At 34.1% G+C, this 20,745-nt stretch overlaps 1 protein-coding gene and 1 long non-coding RNA gene across 2 annotated transcripts in view; one reads left to right on the top strand and one right to left on the bottom strand.

The window, feature by feature from the left end:
• The window catches only part of LOC100376553 (synergin gamma-like), a 37,197-nt gene extending 20,756 nt beyond the window's left edge, over positions 1-16,441 (top strand). Inside the window, exons 11-17 of the mRNA XM_085490940.1 lie at positions 870-1,148; positions 2,876-4,876; positions 7,403-7,530; positions 8,573-8,723; positions 10,516-10,572; positions 11,880-11,971; positions 12,306-16,441. Of these exons, the coding sequence (XP_085347066.1) occupies positions 870-1,148; positions 2,876-4,876; positions 7,403-7,530; positions 8,573-8,723; positions 10,516-10,572; positions 11,880-11,971; positions 12,306-12,545 (2,948 nt within the window). The 3' untranslated portion in view covers positions 12,546-16,441. The remainder of the gene's footprint in view (positions 1-869; positions 1,149-2,875; positions 4,877-7,402; positions 7,531-8,572; positions 8,724-10,515; positions 10,573-11,879; positions 11,972-12,305) is intronic.
• Positions 16,442-19,656: 3,215 nt separating this feature from the next.
• Positions 19,657-20,745, bottom strand: part of LOC146733761 (uncharacterized) — a 52,483-nt gene continuing 51,394 nt past the window's right edge. Inside the window, exon 3 of the long non-coding RNA XR_014926626.1 lies at positions 19,657-20,319. This is a non-coding gene — a long non-coding RNA (uncharacterized LOC146733761). The remainder of the gene's footprint in view (positions 20,320-20,745) is intronic.

Here is a 20,745-nt window from a genome sequence, read left to right as displayed (position 1 = left end):
CATCCTAAACATGACTTAACAGTTAAGCATTCTTGCAGAGTGAGTCCTTCAAGCAGTCATGAATTGGCTTTGATTGAGTTGAGTGTTTACTTACTTAACAACATTCATAAAATGCGATTGCTTTTTTGTTTTGTACTTGTACATCAGTCAGTGTGCAATATCAGTGTTCTTCCAAATTATTCCCACTGGGGTGGTAACAATTTGCATACTAATTTGCATAATATTTACAAATAAAAATTGTGATGATTAATATACTCATAAAAACATGCACTTAATAAACAGAAATAAACCTGTTTGGCTGTAAACCAGTGTGGTTGTGAAACAAAGCACTGTGGAGATACCATCATGATGTTTGTATTCTTGGAGAATACTGCACATCATCCAATACCTTGCTGAGAGTACAGCTTTCCTTCAGAAAGTCTGGAAATTGATTTCAAATTTGAGGCCTTTTCGGTGACATTAGTGATTGCTTTATCTTTTCTGCTTTGGTTGAATTGAACTTTCTAAATTTGTTGTTTAATAAAAACAGAAAACCGAAATAAACACACATTTTTTAACCCTGTGTAAAATCAACAAAATATTGGCTGATATTATATGCCAGACTTTTCAAAGTCTGTGTGGCTTGCATGCCAGCTGTATTGCCAATTGTGCTTGCTGTGTTGAAATATGCAACAAATTTACGATCTCAGCAATATTCAATCTTTGTAATCTTGTCTGTGGACTCTTTTTGGACTGTATTAGAATTAGTTACAATTCGAATGACAAATCCCAATGTGTTCCACAAACAATTTATTGCAATTTAAAAAGTCATGAACCTGATGCTGGATTTTTTTTCTTTTTTTCTTTTCATATAATCTGCCAAATTTCAGGTTCTCCAATCAATATACAGCCCATAATATCACAACCACCTCCACCACCTGCTTCCTCATCTTTCATTTTACCGCCTCCTCCTTTACCCGCTCCCTCATCACAGTATACCATCCCGCCATGCGAGCGAGAATTGTCATCATCCCCGCCGCCTCGCGATGTGCTGAATGCATCACCCACCCCATCAATTGACAGTCTAGGATCAGCAGATCTACCAGACCCAATCATGGATAAGTTTTCAACATTTCAGTCCGCTTCTGAAGACAGCTCTGTGCCGTCAGGTCTGTTGAATATACCATATTACTTTTTCCTTTCATCTTCTCTTCTTCTTCATTTCTCTGAGTTTAGAATTCTAAAATGTGATTTTAGAATTCTGAATTTCCGTAACAATTGCTTTTATATGTACTGTAAATACTAAGTAGTTTAATATCACTGGGAATAAGGTTTAGTAGTTTAGATAAATGTATATGTCTGTCTGTCTGTCTGCTTGTTCGTTCGTTTGTCTGTCTGTCTGTCTGTCTGTCTGTCTGTCTGTCTGTCTGTCTGTCTGTCTGTCTGTCTGTATGTGTAGTTTTGTGGTATATATATATACCATACTGGACTGTGTTAGTGCCCAGTGTCAACTCAGAAAAACATGATTTTTTAGCGATGGGTGCTTACCCAAGCACCACCTCAGAAAAGAGAGTGAAAATGACAATTTTAATTCACCATGTGACAGATTGAGAGGGATATTACGTCTTTGAGGGAAAATAAAATTACGAAATTAGTTGCGTCGTCATTGATTTTTACAATGAAGAAACAGAAATGGTCACAACAAATTTGTACATTTTATTACAATATTTAATTACGTACCACCAGAATTTACGAGATTAAAAATTTTAGAGTCTGTTGGGACACAGTCAAAGTCAAAATCTTCATCATTATCTCCACTGATAATGGGTCAAGTCTTTTATTAACCAATCAGAATGCTGTGTTGTACCGATGCAATTCTTCGGAAATTCCTGAAGGCTTTCTGATAATGCAATGAGGAAGTGATGTTTGGCGAATAAATGGCATGTTTTTTCTCCAAAAACTGGTAACTAAAAATTTTTGATAGGTAAACTGAGTATGGCATGAGCCGCATTTTACTTTTATTAACAGGTAAATGTTGAAGTGTAGTTTACGCACGGTTACCGTGTTCTACACATTCATACCAGTATTCATTAAGCAATGGTCAAGGACCAAGTTTTAAATTAGTGGCATTTTGAAGGGGTGGGCGCTTTGTCGAATGTGACCTGAAAAGGGGGGGGGGGGCACTTGACTGGGCATGGGTGCTAACACGGTCCAGTACGGTATGTAGGATGAGCTCGGTGTAAATATGACTTCAGGAGTCAGGGCAAGAGTGTATTTACAAAGCACACAATGCCGGATATCAAACCAGGGATGCTCAAATGCCAGAGGAATGGAGCTGTACGATTGAGGCCTATACTTAGATGTTGGCTACTGTAAATTCCTGTCACCTTAAACTAATTATTCCAACAGCTTTGTTGTGTCATGTTTGTTTTTATTACCAGTAATGCAATCTGGTCTACAGATACAATTGGACCCATGGTTCCTGTGTTCAAATGTTCTTTCTGAACAAGGTTGTACTCTAGTAGGCCCTCTAGTAGTATGTGAGTGCCCTCTAGTGGCCAACATTTTAAAACCTTTTTATTTTAACATTGCAACTTAAATAATGAAACTAACCAAATAACAAACCCCTTGTTTCATGAGAGGATACAAAAATTTGGTGTAATGCAACATTTCCTATGAATCAACAATATTTATAACCTGTTAAACAAATAGGCACTTTTAGTTCCGTTGATGCCATTTATTCTTTCTCAAGATTTTCAGTGAATGATTACAAAAACAAATATTATTATTACATATGGTTTCTTTGATTGAATGCCAGCTGTGTAGCAATTTGCTTTTATTTTCACGTCTGAATTGGAAACTAGTGTAACTAGTTTTTCTGACTTTCATTTCACAGAGTCAATGTATCCTCCATTGTCCAGTGAGGATGAGTACGCTGATTTCAAATCGGCTGATAGCGATACCAGCAGTAGTATGTCTAGTTCAAGAGCATCATCTCGAACTTCTAGCAGTCACAATACCGATCCTGAATTAGTCGGTTACCCGCAGTCTCCAGTCGATCCTGATTTCCCGACAAGTGCATCCTCATCTCCAGCATCTCTGAAATATCAAAGAAGCTACAAGAGGTCAACGACGAGGTCAACTACAAAGTCAACAATGAAGCTGACTAAGGATTCTTTTACATCAGCTAAAATTTCACCTCCTAAAAATTTGAAATTAAATCAACCAGTTCAGTCAGTCAATTTAAATCCCTCTAAGTTTGGAACAGTGCGAGAGTGTGAGAGTGATGATTTTGCTGAATTTAAACAAGCTGCTCATACTAGGGGAACATTTTCAAATGCACCATCTGTAATAGCACCACCAGGTCAGCCACTAACATTTCCTATTAAACCTCCGGTGCAGGATGAGTTTGCAGATTTTCAGCAGGCGCCTCTGCCAACCAGGCAAAACAGTGATTTGTTTAAGTTTAATGAATCTGCTGATGACAAGTATGCCGCTTTGCGAGATTTAATCGCACCGCAAACAAACGAACCCGATGACGAGTTTACAGATTTTCAAACTGGCTCTTGTGACCAAGACGAATTCGCTGATTTCAAAAAAGTTCAACCCAGTTCAGGTTTTGAAGAGAGTAATGAATTTTCTGATTTTCAAGGACCAAAAGAGCCAACCAGTGCAATAGATGAATTTTCAGATTTCAAAGGTCCTACGGAATCAGACATTGTTGAGGATGAATTCGGTCAATTTAAAGATGCTGCTAAAATAGATAACATTGATGAGTTTGGTGATTTCAAGCAAGAAGCGCTGCCACCTGAAGAACCACTAGGATTTAGAGGAGGAATGGCCGGTGGATTTTTCCAGTCCGATGTTGTGGAAAGCGAAACCATAACACTGCCACCTTCTGACATGTTTTCTGCGATCAAAGATCTGTATAACAAAGACGATGCTGTTATCACTTCAAAAATACAAACTAATTTTAAAGAAGAAGACAAAGAAGAGACTCACAATCTCTTCAACAGAGAACCACCAAGAGTACGTGCTATTTCCATGAATGATGACGATGATGACTTTTTCGGTCGGAGGCCACCAGGATTGCCAGATTTTGATGATGAGGATGATGAATTTAATAATTATAATACTCCTCCTGTTGTACATGATGACCTTTTTACACCAGTTGCTACTGATAAACCAACTAATAAACCTGCAAACAAGTTTGATATGTTCGGGGGACAGGAATTTACAGCAAAAGTCGATAAATCAAGTGAATTTTCAAATGCCAATGACGTTATTACCTTGAACAATCACGAGACGATTGGAAAGAAAACATTACCAGATCTTGCCACTGATGATAAATTTGATGCATTTAAAGCAAGTACTCTAAGTGATGACAAATACAGTGTTTTCAGGGACTTAACCCCCCTGGATACTACAAACAAAAACAAGGAAATCGATACGGAACAAAACTCAAACTGCACTCTAGTTACTGAAAAACATGAAGGTTCATCTACGGAAGAAAATTGGAAGGCAGTCAATGAACAAAAATTGAAAGTTCTCCCCCCGAGTGGTGATGAAGATGACTTATTCGGGAACTTAGGGCCTGAACCACCTGGTTACCATGGTAACATAAATAAGGATAACAACTATGGAGATTTTAGCACTACCAGTGGCAGCAGCAGAACCCTTGATAGTGTCTCACTAAATTCTAAGGAATCAGACAGCATAAGCATAGACAATGTGACAATGAGGAAATCTCTTCCAAAGTTAGACTCCTTGCCCAGTTTAGATCTGAAAAGGTTTGAGAGCGATGATGACAGTGACTTTGGGGATTTTAATACTGCAGCTACTGATACTACCAGTACCAATGGAATAGAAATTACAGCAAAAGAAGACAAATCTTTAGGTAAGTCAACTGTATTCAGCATAGCATAATGAATAATATAGTATTTTCTAAATGTGAACTTTTTTATTCCATCTTTCTATCCTCGGGACGGAGCTACGTCACAAGAAGTTCCACGTTGCTATGCCTCACCACTGTACATGTATTTCTATGGGCTCTGTACATGCTGCTGTGGAACGCCGGTCGAGTCGGTGAAAATTCGAGAAAACAACCAAATTTATATATATTATACACGTAGGGCTAATCTTGTTACACTGTTCAGAGGAGTTCCAACAATCATCCCAAAGTACTGTTTTCTGCGAGTTTTTGGCTTTTGTTTTCACCACAAGGGTTGCCAGGCAAATGTGCCCTCCATTTTCATAGTGATCTTGAGTCAAAATGAAATCCCAAAAATCATGCTGAGTCAGCTTGTTGATTGCTGAGGAAAATGGTCTTCACAAAAATTCTGTGTATATCAGTGACGCATCATATTGGCTTATAAGGAGCATACTAATCATCTTAGTGTTACCCTTAACCTGCATAATATTTGGGGAGATAATTCTATACCTGAAGTGAAGGGGTCGTCACCTGCACATGTGCAAGAATTGAGTTCCAAGCTGTTGTTTGTAAACAACAACGCGTTATGGCCGTTTGTCGCATGCGCAGGTGACGACATTCTCTCTTTAATAATGCGAAACACATTTGATGATGGTCAATTTTTGATGCAGTAAGGGTATCTCAATGCCATATTCCCCTTTGAAAGACCAGAACTTTGACATTGACCTATAAAAAAAATAAACTTAAGTTCAAAATCAAATCATTTGATTTTTGCTGCAGGCATTCGGTGGTCAGCACCTTTCATGCAATATGTGAAATCTCGCAATGAGCGATGAATTTTGGCTTTGAAAATGTGTGCCCTTTCTAAATTGAAGTAACTAGCCCTGGTGTTATTTGTCTACAGTGTTATATTGGATATCCAATTCCTTACTTAGACATCATTGGACCTAGTCTGAAATGTGGACTTCTGTTTTGAGTTCTTTCTATCTGTCTGTCTGTTGTCATTTCCTGGACAGCATATTCTGAAAGCATAAGCTTTGGCAATGTAACAATAAGGAAATTTCTTCTAAAGTTAGCTCAGTTTACCTGTAGTTCTTTGGGGATTTCAAATACTCCTTTGACTATTTGTTTAAATTTGGTGAAAAGACATACCGGTTTGCAAGTTTTCTATGTTTTGTTGGTTTCAACAAACTTGTATTGATCAGCGGCCATTTTTACCCAAAAAACTGTTATCAAATGTTTCTAAGGTAAGCCTGAACTAATTTTATTCTTAATTGGTATGAACATCACAGGCACTACATCTCACATGGTAGGTTCTTGGGCATTTTTCTAACACAGTTGACCAAAATTGTTTAAATCTGTGTCATATTCATTTTCTGTAAACTGCTTTAATTTTCGTGAGAGAGACCATATTTCATAAATTTTGAAAGTTAGTGAAAAACATGGAGTCATGGAGATTTTTTCTAAATTATGAAGTCCTCTTGGTGACAATTAAACTGATTTCAGCAATTTTTCTAATCTTACTCTTAAATATATTGCTTGTTTGTAAAAGCACACAACACAAGAAATTCAGGGCAACTATATTTAATACACTAAAGCACTAAATTACAAAGATACGATACTGATCAAAAACTATACATGATAAAAAAAAAAAAAAATACTAAGTTAGTTCAGGAAGTCTCCATGCTCAGAATGAAAGTTTCCCTATCAAAGGAGGTCCTGTATCATGTCACTGTTCTGCATCACTTAAGCATACTGTTGTAAATATCCAAATTCATTCATGTAACTTTCATCAATTTTCGATAATCACACGTAATCACAACGTCACAGACACATGTCAGCATATATGTACATGTATAATAGCAGATAATGGAGAATTGTTGTGTTTATAGTGTGAATCTAAAAATAACTCAAACACTGGGATGTGTTCTATATTCAGAAATTTTGTTAGCTAATACTGGTAGATGCTACATCATACCATTACAGTGTGGGACACATTAGCTTGGTGGATATTTTATGACTATAATCATTGCTTGTGGTTGTATGATAACTTTATACTTATGAATTTCATGAAATCATCATATTTGTATAGAAAATTTAGTAAAGCAGGTAAGTGGTGATTTAACTGTGTGTACAAGACCAGCATATATCTACTGATGACATGGTGTCAGTGAGGTCCACTATATAATGACACATTAGACTGGGTCACTGTGTTATGGGGACAACGTATACTGTAAACCATTTATTTTCACTCGCATTTAATTTCACTATTTTGACGCTTTGACACTGGGTTTTAATTTCCCAAACTTGGCGGGAAATCAAAGAGTTCTATTGTCATTTTATACATTGTATGTTCACATAGATTTAATTTGCAAATTTTATTTATCTGTGGAAATAATTAAAAACTAGTGAATAATAAATGTGTCTACAGTATTACTGATGATATGGTGTCAACAGAGTACAATGATCTACTGTTTATTTTGTTTCTTGCAGACCATAGAATTGGTGCTATGGTTTTGTCTACAGGTCCACCTCCTGGACCACCTCCAAATCTGAACCAAGCTGCCACTGTACCGTGGCTTGTTGCTGATAGATATGCCAACATTGTTGGGGATATTGAGGTAGGTTGACAAGTGAATTTATTAGATAGGTGCTATGTAACAAAGAACAATATTAGGATGCGTCCAGCATCCAGGAATGACATAGGTGCCTATGGTTACTCTTTCTGTTTGTGTTATGAAAACAGTAATACATTTTAGTGTATTAACGATTTTGAAGGTTAGTTTCCTCATCCAAGATTCAGTGCAAATATTTTCACATTTTGTAAAATTATCACTAAATTTCATCCTCTGGACCATACAGATATTTTCAGATATTGCTTTTAGTTTTTGATCAAAATGTTTGTCAATTTATATCAACATTTCATATGGGAAGGAACAGACTTCACATAATCATTTTGTAGATGGTGCCAAAAGTTGAAAATGGAGCTCAAGGAAGATGAATGCTGAATATTTGAGTTACGTTAAAGCATTTTCTCACTGAGCAACAAGAAATTTTGATCTATTAATCCTGAACCCATATTGCAATATTTTTTTGTGGATTTTGTAATGTATCATAGATCTTATAATGGTACTCTGAGATAATTCTTAAAGTTGTATTATGTGAAATTGTAGAAGATTGCATCTGATTGTTTGAATTAAATGTGCTTTTGAAATAGTGTTCCAGTATTCCTGAACTTCATGAAGATTCTTGATTATGGTGGACTGTGATAATTTCAAACAAGGATGAATCCAAAGAAAGCATCAGATATTCCTATAATTTGTGCATATTCACACCATTAAATTGTTCAAAGACTCTACTTTATATGCATTAATTATTCACATGATTTTAATTTGGCTATTTTCATTAACAACTGAAATTGGATAAATCGAATCCATGTGAACCTGTAAAATAAAAATAGAATTCAAATTTGTGAATTTAAAACCCAGTGAAATTGCTCAAAACATAAAAATATTGAAATTAAATGTTAGTAAAAATAAATGGTTTTACAGGGTACAATTTGATCTCAAGAGAGCAACTTCAAACATTTTTTCATGTCCTGAAATGTTAATTTGTCAAAATATCCCCAAAATTTGACAATATTGTACTGATATTGTTCAACAGGATAATGAACGTCATACATATGAGTGGCAACGATGTTTACAGAGTTGTTACGATAACGTTAAAAAGGCTAATGATATATTTAACAGTATAAGTTGCTCGTCTGTTTGTCTACAAGTAACCAAGTCTGAAGAAGGTTCCAATTACTTACAAGGTATGGTTTATCATGTTATCTGAATCACTAAAAATATTATTTTCATCTGTTTGGTCTTTTATAATTTAATCTTTACTTGTGATTTGTTTGAAAATGTCATTTATGTGACACCTTGCAGCCATTTCAGATTTTGGTAGTGCGCCCTCTAGTGGCATATTGATTATTTCAATGATTTTGGGTGATTGTGGTCACATTTTCAATACTGTAAAATGCTTTATTTTAGCTAGAATTAATTTTTGTTGAAAAGACTTTTTGTATGTAATTTAATTTCACTGATTTTTGATGAGCTGAATATAAAATACAGGTAAAAATATATTCACTAGATTATTTTTACTAAATCATCCCCTCAGTGAAAACTGCAAAAATAAATTTAAAGCAAATATTAAGTACTTTACAATAAGCAAAGGATATGTTGGGTTTTTTTTGAATGAAAATTTTGTTGTGCATTGAATCTTGGCATATTAAGATTTTCAAAAAAATTTGGTTGGGAAAAGAAAATGGGTTTGTGTACATGGGTCTGTTGAATGTGTTGTTAATGTAGTATGGACATATGCACACTGTCCATGACTTCTTTACCGAATTTGTTTTCCTATTTTTATGGGGGGGGGGGGGCTATATGAAATATATTTAATTTTTCAGCAAACAATACCAATTTGAAAACAATCCTTATAAATATGTGCAACAGCCGTTTTCAAAACCCATGGATGAATTATGATACTTCCTATTTGAAATGCATAAAGTGTTTTTAAATCATTGTATAAAATTGAATTTAATTGAAACTGAATTGTTATGCGATTGTTGTTTGATCACAATTGTTAACTAAAAGTACTCATTATTCCTACTTTGGATCTCACCTTTAACAAAAGATCACAATGCTATTTGTTCAATTGTTGTGAATCTCATTTTACAAAATGCCTTCTATTGTTTGCCAAATGCTACCCTGTCACCTTAGTGTTAGCACACCAGTTGATTCATGTATTTAATGCCGTCTATGGATTATAAAATTCGCTCAAGTTTATTTCCCTTGACAACTATTATTAATACTAAATCAAGACCAAGTCCATGGTCAGTTGTCACATTAGCATGACAGTCTAACTTTAATAGAAATACCTGTATGTTTATAATACGGTGTTGATTATTCACACAGTGCTGCATTGAACACAATGACATTTGTATAATTTATTGGCCTTATTATAAAACATTATCAGTTATTATCAGTGTTCTTCATTACCACAATTTTGAAATCAGAGACTTCCCCTCTGATTAACGGAGCCAATTTTTATCACTTTTTCTAAATATGGTTTTAATTTAATTATTTTTGCTGATAATTGAAATCCGCTAAATTAAATTCATGTGAGTATGTGAAATAACAGTTGGTCCGAAATGATAAAAAAAATATAAAAATACAATTGGTTGCATTAAAAATTGACCAAAAACATTTTGCACAAACTACAATTTTTCTTTGAAATACCGGTAATAAAATTAGAACTGACTATAATTGTCATTCTTCAATCCCTCACACACACAAAGAAATATGCCACTGCTTCTATTTTGGATAAAACAAAATGACTAAAAAGATTAACCTGTCTGTCAACAATCATTTGTGAACTTGTACAGACATTGACATGTCCTCTTAATTACAGGACATGCTCATATTCCTGGTGCGGCAAATGTACCAGTAGTCGGTACATAAAATGCACTGTAACTCTGTGGCAAGTCTTGACAAAATTATTTTATGTAATTGCGCTCTTCAAATGTTATTATCCATTGTTCTCTGTCTATTGTTCCTCAGCTGTTGTAGAGATTTATAGAGTTGCATGTCGAGTACGTACATCCATCAAGTCATCAGGTAAGTACATTGTATTTGTTACCTTTCTCATTTATGCATGCTTTGGTGAGACTTGTACCATATGTTGATGACTTTCTGTCAACAATTCTCAGCATCATATATATGTAATCAATCTACTGTAAAATGACTAATTTTCATTGGGTTTAAATTTCGCTGATTTACCATTTCAGGCATATTCAGTGGGTTTCAAATTCACGGTTTTATCATTTAGATAATGTGTTCTATGCTAAATTTTACATATTTACTGGGTTTTAAATTTAGCGCATTTTCTAGTCAGCGAAATAAGCAAAAAAAGCAAATGGCTGCTGAGATTTTGTAGAGAGAGAAAGAACCACATGACTTGTTTTTTTTTTCCTTCAAATAGTATTCCATTCTCTCCTATTCACCATGTTTTTTGAAGCAGTTGACATAGTCGACAAGAGAAAATCAAACACAAATTGAGAAGCCAAAGGTTGTGGCTTTTTACCTCCTAACCTTTTCACCACCAGTTTCCTCTTTTCATCACAAATAGTTGTGTTTATAGTCTGCCGAAGATTATGACAAAAATAGCCAAATACATTGAGTCAAAACTGAAAATTGACTCAATTTTTTTTCTGTTGGCTACAAAATTAGTTTTTTTTTACAGAAATATTGTAGAATATAAGAAAAGTGCAGACAAATTTGGGCGAGAAAATCTGGTGGTTTGTGTCAAAAGTCTTCTCAGCTGGACTATGACTATGACACAATCCAAAATACAATTGCTTGTGTAGGCCTTATGTAATTTCATGGAAATGTAATAATCACATTTAGCTGAGACCTGTAAAAACCCTAAACAAAGAACTTAAATACTGTTACTGTACTGAGAAATGATTGTTAACTCATAGTAGCTGCTGACATAGAAAGTAAAGCAAGTAAATACAAACACTGATAAAACGGCAGGGTAAATACCATGTCATATCAAAGTACCAGATAAACATGTTACTACGTGCATGACTCAAACCGACAACACCTAATTGCCTTGCGTCACATCATGGCTTGTTTGGTTGTTATTTACTGGAATATTGTTATGGATGACTCATACAGAAAATATGAATGAATGAGTTGAATTTCGAATAAAATACTGTATTTTTGTATAAACCAAAAATTGCATTTATTATATGCTTGATTGAAATGTCCTGTAGAAACACTCGGTCACGCAAGTGTATTGCGCTTTCAATAGCACATTTACGATAGTTACATGGTGTTTCCCTTGGGGTGGGGCCTTACAAATACACAACAGTCTGAATCAATTATAAAAATGGACATTATTGATATTATTGATTGTACAGGTTTTGAGAATGCTGGAATTCTAAAGCTTTTGAAAGACATTGATCTAATATGGAATAATCTGGCTGCGTTCCTTGCGGGCAGCTCTTTTCTGGTGAGTATGGGCTACAGCATTTTTTCCCCAAATACGTCTGCAAGTAAGTTGCGATGAAGTGCCACTATAATGAAAGAATGGTTATTGAGTCTGCCATGTTTTTATTCGTTTCTCAATCCACAGATTGGATTCTCAAACCATAATGGAAAACTAATTGGTTGTTCAAGAACTATTCTGTTATTTCCTTTTTTTTTATTTAAAACATAACATTTTTCCACCTATTAACTGTCTATTGTGAATTGATTAGGCACCCTGTATGATCTACCGCTCCCTTAGAAATCTTCCAGTTCGATCATGATTGTCTGTAACAGTTAACTCTGTTTTCACATTGCAGCCAGATGACAGTTACTTTGTGTTCAAAGGTGCTATCTTGAAATGTGATCCAGAGAACGCTCCCAAGGCGTGTGGTGTGTGTCTTCTCAGTGTGGATTCAAGGAGCAAAGCGTTCGACAAATCAAAAGATAACCATAAATTGACGTATGGTGGTCGGCAATACCATTCAACATGTGCTAATCTGTGGGTGAACCTCGTTGACTCCATACTGCCATCACTTCCACTACCATCGTTACTCTAATGAAAATGAATAAGAAAAGAGGAAAAATTAAACTATTTTATGCCGCTTGTGCAAATGTGTGAAATGCAGTCTCTTCAAGCAGTGTTACAAATTTGAGCTCATTCCTACACGCCAAAAAATGTGTATATTTTGAACTTTTGGTACAGAATTATTTATTTTTATCGGAGAAATATTGATTCAATTTGGGATGTAGTCATATCAATGAGATAATGTCTTTGATAGCGTGTGAGCATAAAGACAAATTTGAAAGCTAGTTTGTTTGGCTGCCACATTATCGCTAAAATCAATAATATAGTTATACAAGATTTTTATTTTTATTTTGTTTTTAGTTTTACATTCTTTTAAATGCTGATGTCTGATTTAAATCTTTTTTTTTTCTCAAGTGTAGGGTTGAAGTGCTTGCTATTGTAAGATATATGTCAAGTATTTTATCCTTTCTTTTATTGTTATTTTAACATGTACATGTGTTGTTGTTTTTTACAGTACAAGTCAATGAAAACTCTGTGCAATATCTGTGTAGAAGTGAAAGTTTAGACTCAAAACCAAAGACACAAATAAAAAATTGTACCTTATAAGCTTTTCAAGTTTTAGTCAAACCATACCCTTATTTACGACTGTATTCAGTGGGGTTTATGTTTTTGAGAGTCAAAAATAAACTACCCTAATTAAAAATAAAGTACAACCTTAGCGAGGTGCATCAGTAGCCAGTTCCTACCAGCTGTACTGTATATAATATGTCCGATTCAGTCACACTGACTCTCACATTATCTATTAAAATCATCAACACACAATTATTGGCTTTTGCAAATATATTTCAGGATAGTCTTGTGTTACTGTGTACTACTACCGGTAAGTTCTTTTGGAGCCCATCTCCTATTTACCTCAAAAATGCTGTATATAGCATTGTGAATGGGTATTACCCATGTCATTTACAGTAGTTGCACCCTTGCTCTTCCATTGAGAAAATCCTGTATAAACAATACTGTATTTTGCTTCATCAGAAACACATCTTTGAAAGAAGCATGTGAGCCTAAAATAATTTGTTTTAGTGAGATTTTAAGTGTACCAATATTGGATGTTTTTTATTTTCATTTAAGCCCACATTTCCCATACATTGAGCAAATACTGTACATGTGTTTATACATGGTAACTTTCCTAGCTTTGATAATTACCATAATTTTACTTCTAAACATTGCCCTTATTGTGATAAAACATTCAAGAGATTGATCAACACTGAGAGAAAATGTTATATTTTTCCTAGTACAAGCTCTTCTCTTCCAATCCCCACACGTGCCTTTCCTTACTGTAGGCTGTTCTGTTACTTACGATTATTTTTGCTGAATTGGTTTGTGTCAAATAAAGTAATATCCAGTTTCTATACTTGTACCTTTTTTTTTTGGGGGGGGGGGGGTAATGGTTTGAATATCAGTATGAAAAATTAAAATTAATTCCTTGAAGTCAAAATTTCTTTAATGAGCTGACCAATTGTGAAAGTTTGCCAGATGGCAGTGTATCAACATTGAGAGTCACTTTATTTTCTCATTCCATGCTGACAAACTAGCAAATTTTTAATTTTTAAATATAATAAAAATACTTTTGGTTAATGGATAAACCATTTGTTAATTGGGGGTGGGGTGGAGTTTAAATATGGATCTGAAAAACAAAAAAAGCTCCTCACTTTATATTATTTTGCCAGTGTCCCTGTTTTGTGCCTATACATTATATCTTCAAAATTATCTGAGCCTTCATGCTTCGTTTCAAATGATTCACCCTTTACTGTGTGTTCATAGGGTTTGGGTTTTTTTTTAATCTGTGGTTTTCATTGAATCAGCAAGCAGTAAAATTTCAATTTGATTGATATTATCTCTACTTAAAATGCTAATAAAACTATTTACAAAATTCTCATCATGCCCAAATTTATGTGTTGGCTGGTTCTGCTGGATAATTATCCCACTTGTATATATACTGCCCTTGATCTTGTCATGCTTTGTGTATTCATCACTGAAATTACATTGGTTATGAATACAATTGTGTTATTTCTAACACTTTTAGTTAGCTCAGTATAGTGTAGTGTAGTGAACATGTTGATAGACCTTCCAATATATACGGTAAACAAGTTTTTTTTTTTTCAGTGGATAGTTGGTTATGAGAAGTCATGACAGCTTCAAATTTTTTCAATTTAATTCACAGTCATTTTGAATATTTCACACTATCTATTTTACACAGCAACTAAAGGAGTATTATAAGTCATCTGTGGAAATTATCATGGTGTGGTTATTTATATGCCCTTATATAAATATACACTACAGGTGACATTTTCATTTTTTGTTGTTGCAATTTTTTTTCTGCATTGTTTATATATTTAATGACCTTTCTGAGGTTTTGACAATAATGCATAGGCACAGTGGTCGTGCAATGCAGTGACCGTAAATTTGATTGGTTGATGCAGTATCTCATCTTGGTCAGCTATTGACTGTAGATTTGATTGGTTGATTAAAAATGCCAAAACTATGCCTAGGTATGATGCTAGATTGGTTAAATGAAAATGACATCAATTACCAGTATGCTATGCTAGGTACATTGCTACTATAATATCATGGTCAATTCCCCAAAAGCAACATTGAATACATTTGCATTGCTAATAAGATAAAATGACCTGCCTTCCATGCATGTACAAGCTAATGTGATATACATTTATGATATCTGTATATAGTGATAATGCTAAATATATGGAACTAATTGCAGAAAAAAACTTGAATCACCAGTTGTCGTTCCATAAAATGTTGCTATGGTAATAGCTAATATTTGGCATTGTGTGTAACTACTGTTAAATAAGAGTTGGCATGTTACAATTACGTGGTACATAATGCATGACAAACTTCACTGGAAAATTTATACTCATTTTGTAAACCCACTCTGGAATAAATTTAATCAATACACATAGTATTTCCTTTCAATAATTTGTTTTTTTCCACACTTTTCCCTTTTCTTACATTGTCATTTTTCTAGCTATGTAAATTTACATTTTCTTAATGGTAGTTATCATGCCACACCACACATGAACACTTTCAATTTATAAACTCTTGGTAACAAACCAGAAGGTTTAAGACTTTGTGAAGAGTATTCTTTTCAGTTGATCGTCTCACTGCCATAATCAAAATTCCTTCCAGGAAATGTTTCTACTTTCATTCTTGTTTTTCACCAGAATTGTCAGCAGACTAGATAACTGGATAAGATGGTTCTGGATAACTTAAAATGTTTCAGAAATTATAAAAAAAAATATTGTTTTTAATAATTAATTGACTGTCTGGGAAAGTGTAATTACAAAACCAGTTTTGCAGCTCATCTTAGTTTATTATTTCTGAATATAATTGTCAAAATTTTCTGTAACTCTGTTAATATGTAAATTAGAATTGCATGATGTCATATCTTTTGCGCTGGATAGATTACACAGCCATCTTATCTCATTCAGTTTGTGAGTGCTGTTACAGCAATGTAAATTGCATAATTCTTAAATGATTGCTTGCATATTATTCTATCTTTCTGGAAAAGTGAGCTTTAATTAAACTAGATATTCATCATATGTCAGTTACTGTAATCAGTTGAAAACTCTGCTTGTCTGAATGTGGAAGTTTTGTGCAAAACACTTTTCTTGTGATTTCAGTTTCTTTATATTAATTTTAATGGTAATCATGTAAAAAATTTGTAAACACTTGTAACTGCCCGTATTTTGTGCTAGTTTTATTTTACTGGGATTTTGATTGAGGAAAGGTGAGCTTGTTAGAAAAGAGGGGTGGGGGATAAAATTGGTCAACACTCAACCGTTATTCTCCAATATATGATTAAAAAAGGTCTGCAAATTTAGATTAATAAAGTATATGATTATTGTATTGTAATCTATGTGAATCACTTATTTTTCTCACTCTCTTCCACTTGGTACTCACTCGCAATTTGCCATCCACCTATTACTGCAATCGCTCACTGGCTTGCTACTCACTACCACAGTCACTTCACCCCTTCAATCAAACATTCTCCTCTCAGTTACCATCCACCCAGTATCTACACAGACTCCATTCACTTACCACCCACACATGTCACTCACTCATCACTTGCATATTCCACCCGCATGCATTTACTCCACTCATCCACCGTCACACACTCACACCCACCATACACCCACTAGATCACTCTTACTTGGCACTCACCCACCGTCACACACTTGCACCCACCGTCCACCCACTAGATCAGTCTTACTTGGCACTCGCCCACCGTCATACACTCACACCCACCGTCCACCCACTAGATCACTCTTACTTGGCACTCACCCACCGTCACACACTCACCATCCACCCATCAATCACACACTCGACCGCTCTATTCTCTAATTCGGCCTCTATTCCACCCACTCCTCAGTAGGTGACCTAGTGGGAAATTATACATGTTATCATCCAGCTGGATCCAGTTTGGTTGATTATTGTGTATGTACTAAAAGCATGTATAAATACATACAGCATTTCAAAGTGAATGACTTTGACTACATGTCAGATCACTGTTCAATTGAAATGACATTGGCAATTAAGGGAGAAAGTAACAATGAAAAGACGGATAGGTTAAACCCACTCCCTCCCAAATACATATGGGATGAAGACTCAAAAAATAAGTTCAAAAATATTTTACAAAATCAAAATGTTGAAAAGAGTCTTTATACATTTCTTAATTGTAATACAGTGAATGTGAACGAAACGGATCAATTAAAAAACATTCTACTAAATATTGGTGACAATAGCTTAAAAAAGGTCAAACAAGGTAAAAATAAAAAAATAAATATAAAATATAAAACAAATTACGGTAACAGTTGCAGGAAATGGGTGACAACAATCACACAGAGTATTGGTCAGTACTAAAACGTTTGAGGAATGCAGAAAATAGAAAATCTGATGCCATTATAACAAGTGACAATTTTATGGATCAATTTAATAAGCTATATAATAATAATAACATAAATAATAATAAAATTGACCAAGACTTATTAGCAAAGGAGAACTTAAAAAACTACAATGCAGTGTTGAACGAAGAGATTAAAAAGTCTGAAGTAATTAATGCAATAAAAAAATAACAAGTCTGCAGGGGAAGATGGCATTACAAATGAAATGCTTAAAATTGATAATAATTTAATTAACACATCTTTACTAAAAGCATTTAATCATATTCTAATGAGTGGAGAATTCCCCAATAGCTGGAAATCTACTATGTTGGTGCCATTACATAAATCTCGTGACAAATCAGATCCAAATAACTACAGAGCAGTTGCCTTGTCTAGTTGTATGGCCAAATTATTTACCAGCATATTAAGTAAAAGGCTGACATCTTATTTGGAAAAAAAATGATTTACTGACACAAGTACAGTTTGGTTTCAGAAAACAAAGACGCACAACAGATTCTATATTTTTACTTAAAACAGCTATAGATAAAACATTGTACAGCAGTCAAGGAAAAAATTCCGATAAACCAAAACGCATGTACTCATGTTTTATAGATTTCAGAAAAGCTTTTGACAGCGTCTGGAGGAAAGCATTATCTCTAAAATTACAAAATTTAGGAATTAATGGTCACTTCTATGAAATCTTTAAATCCATGTACAATAAACTACAAGGTAAAGATGTCAAATGGTTTAACAGAAGGTTTTCAGTCCACATGTGGTGTGAAACAGGGTTGTAATATCTCACCCATCCTTTTTAACATATTCATCAATGATCTTCCAGGTCATTTTGGTAAAAGTGGTGATACACCAATCATGATTGATGATAAACCCTTAAACTCTATTTTATATGCAGACGATCTTGTTTTGTTTTCACAGACTGCAGAGGGTTTACAAAATTGTCTGAATAAATTAGCAGACTATTGTAAAACCTGGAATCTTGATGTGAATGTTAAGAAAACCAAAGTGATGATATTCAACACAAGTAACAGAGTACTGAAAAACCAAACTTTTATTATAGATGGTAAAAACATAACACCAGTCAAGGAGTTCTGTTATTTGGGTATGATATTCACTTGGAATGGAAAATTTAAAACAAACCATTGTATGCTAAAAAATAAAGCAATGAAGACATTATTTGCCATTAGACAAACTATACTTAGTCATAAAATGATTTCAACTTCATTGTGTTTAAAATTATTTGATCAGTTGGTTACAGAAATTTGGGCAGGTGAACTAACAAATGACACAAATAACCTAGAGCAAGTTTGTAATAATTATTATCGTTTTATTCTTGGTGTTAGTAAATTTACACCATTAGCTGGTATAAGGGGTGAACTAGGTAGATTACCAGTAAGAATAAATGCAATGGTTTCAAAGGTTAAATACTGGTACAGAATAAATTTGCTTCCTGAAAATCACATATTAAAATGTGCATTAAAGGAAATACAAAATAATTCTACCTGGATTACTCAAATAAAAACAATTTTTGGAGAAAAAAACTTGTCTAAAATAAAAGAAACTAACAAGATGAACAATATTAATCAACTAACCAATGTTGTAAAAACAAAGCTATCAAATGAATTTATTCAATCATGGAGAAAACAATTAAATAAAAAAGAGGGGAACAAATTTGAATTAGAAAACTATCTAAATGAAATGAAAAACTTCAGCCAACGTAGAGTGTTAGCAAAGTTCAGGCTCGGTGACCACAACCTTGAAATTGAATTGGGAAGGATGAGTAAACCAAAAACCCCAGAAAATGAAAGAACTTGCAAAAAATGCAATTCAGATCATAAATTGAAGATGAAATGCATTTCATCTTAGATTGCAATTTCTATGAAGTAGAGAGAAAACATGTCTTGAAGTATTTTAAAATAAAAATTAATGACTTGTCCAGAATGGAAAGCTTTATGAAAATAATGGGAAATAATATGGCTTTGTCATATTATTTAAAAAGAAATACAATTTTCTAAAAGATAAATATGTAACTGTGGTCTGGGAGAACCTTGCTGCTGTTTAATCATTTTTTCCCCAGAGATTTTCTAATTTGTATTTCTTTCTATGTTGAATTTCAGTGCATTTTAATTTTAGTGTTTTAGTGTGTCTTATTTTATTTGTCTTTTGTAATCATTTTTTTACCTTACTAAACCCACAGATGGTTAAGTTGTGTAATAAAGTTATTATTGTTATTATAATATAACCTTCAATATTTGTGAATAGTTATTTTTTACATTTTAACAGAATGTATTTAAATAGTAAAAGTTATTATTTATTTGTCTGAACATGTAAAATAACAATAAAACTCATTGTTGGACATGAAATTAAATATCAGTGAAAATAAATGGTTTTACAGCATTTACATCAAGACAATATAGTTCACCCCAAAAATAGAATGTTCCTCAAAAAAATGGTGATTTACAGTTGATATTATATTGATACTACCCAGAACTTATGTGTTGTCTGAACAGAACCATTCATCGTCCGGTTCGCACGGTTTTGCTGAAGCCGCGGCGAGGCGACGACTGAATGACTGAGAATGAAGCTTGAAATTGAAATTGAAATCAACAACAACTGAATGTTTGGGTACAATCACAGTTCACATATGCCGACCGTCAATCTTTCTTGTCGTGCGACCTCTGTATTCCTTGTCCTGAATATGACAGACGGGGATGCACGTCGTTTTCCTGCTGCTTGGAGTGACTCGTGAATGCATGTGCATATCAAGGCAAAAACAAATTGCATTCGTCAATGGTAACTATGATAATATCCTCTCCAAACTATAAAATACTAGCACTGAAAAACAAAACAGAAGATGCCATGCTCATTGAGTGAAATTAGCGGCGGGACGGTCACGAGTTATTAGTAGTAAACGTATTATTATTTATCCATTGACTTGACCCGGGAACTTGACCCGCAGTACTACTACTATGTTAGCCCAGAAACCGCGTTTACTCACAACTTCATAAAATATGAATGTCAAAGTTGCATTTTTTTAATCATACTGTTATAGTAGGAAAACCACTGAACTTCTTTTTGCACAGTAGTTTTGGAGAAAAAAGTTCACATTCTTTACGATTTTAAGGCAAATAAAATAAGCATAGCGCCGTCTGTGGTAGAATATGTAACTGCGGTCGTTTTTATATCTATCCTGCAGCGCCACCAACGCCCAATGTGAATAATATTTTTGTATTCATTTTGCCTATCCTGTTACTGCGCCAT

Source organism: Saccoglossus kowalevskii, chromosome 16, assembly GCF_978046115.1.
Source record: "Saccoglossus kowalevskii chromosome 16, keSacKowa6.1, whole genome shotgun sequence".
Taxonomy (NCBI): Eukaryota; Metazoa; Hemichordata; class Enteropneusta; family Harrimaniidae; genus Saccoglossus; species Saccoglossus kowalevskii.
Note: the sequence above shows the minus strand (reverse complement) of the source record. Positions and strands in the feature narration are given on the sequence as shown.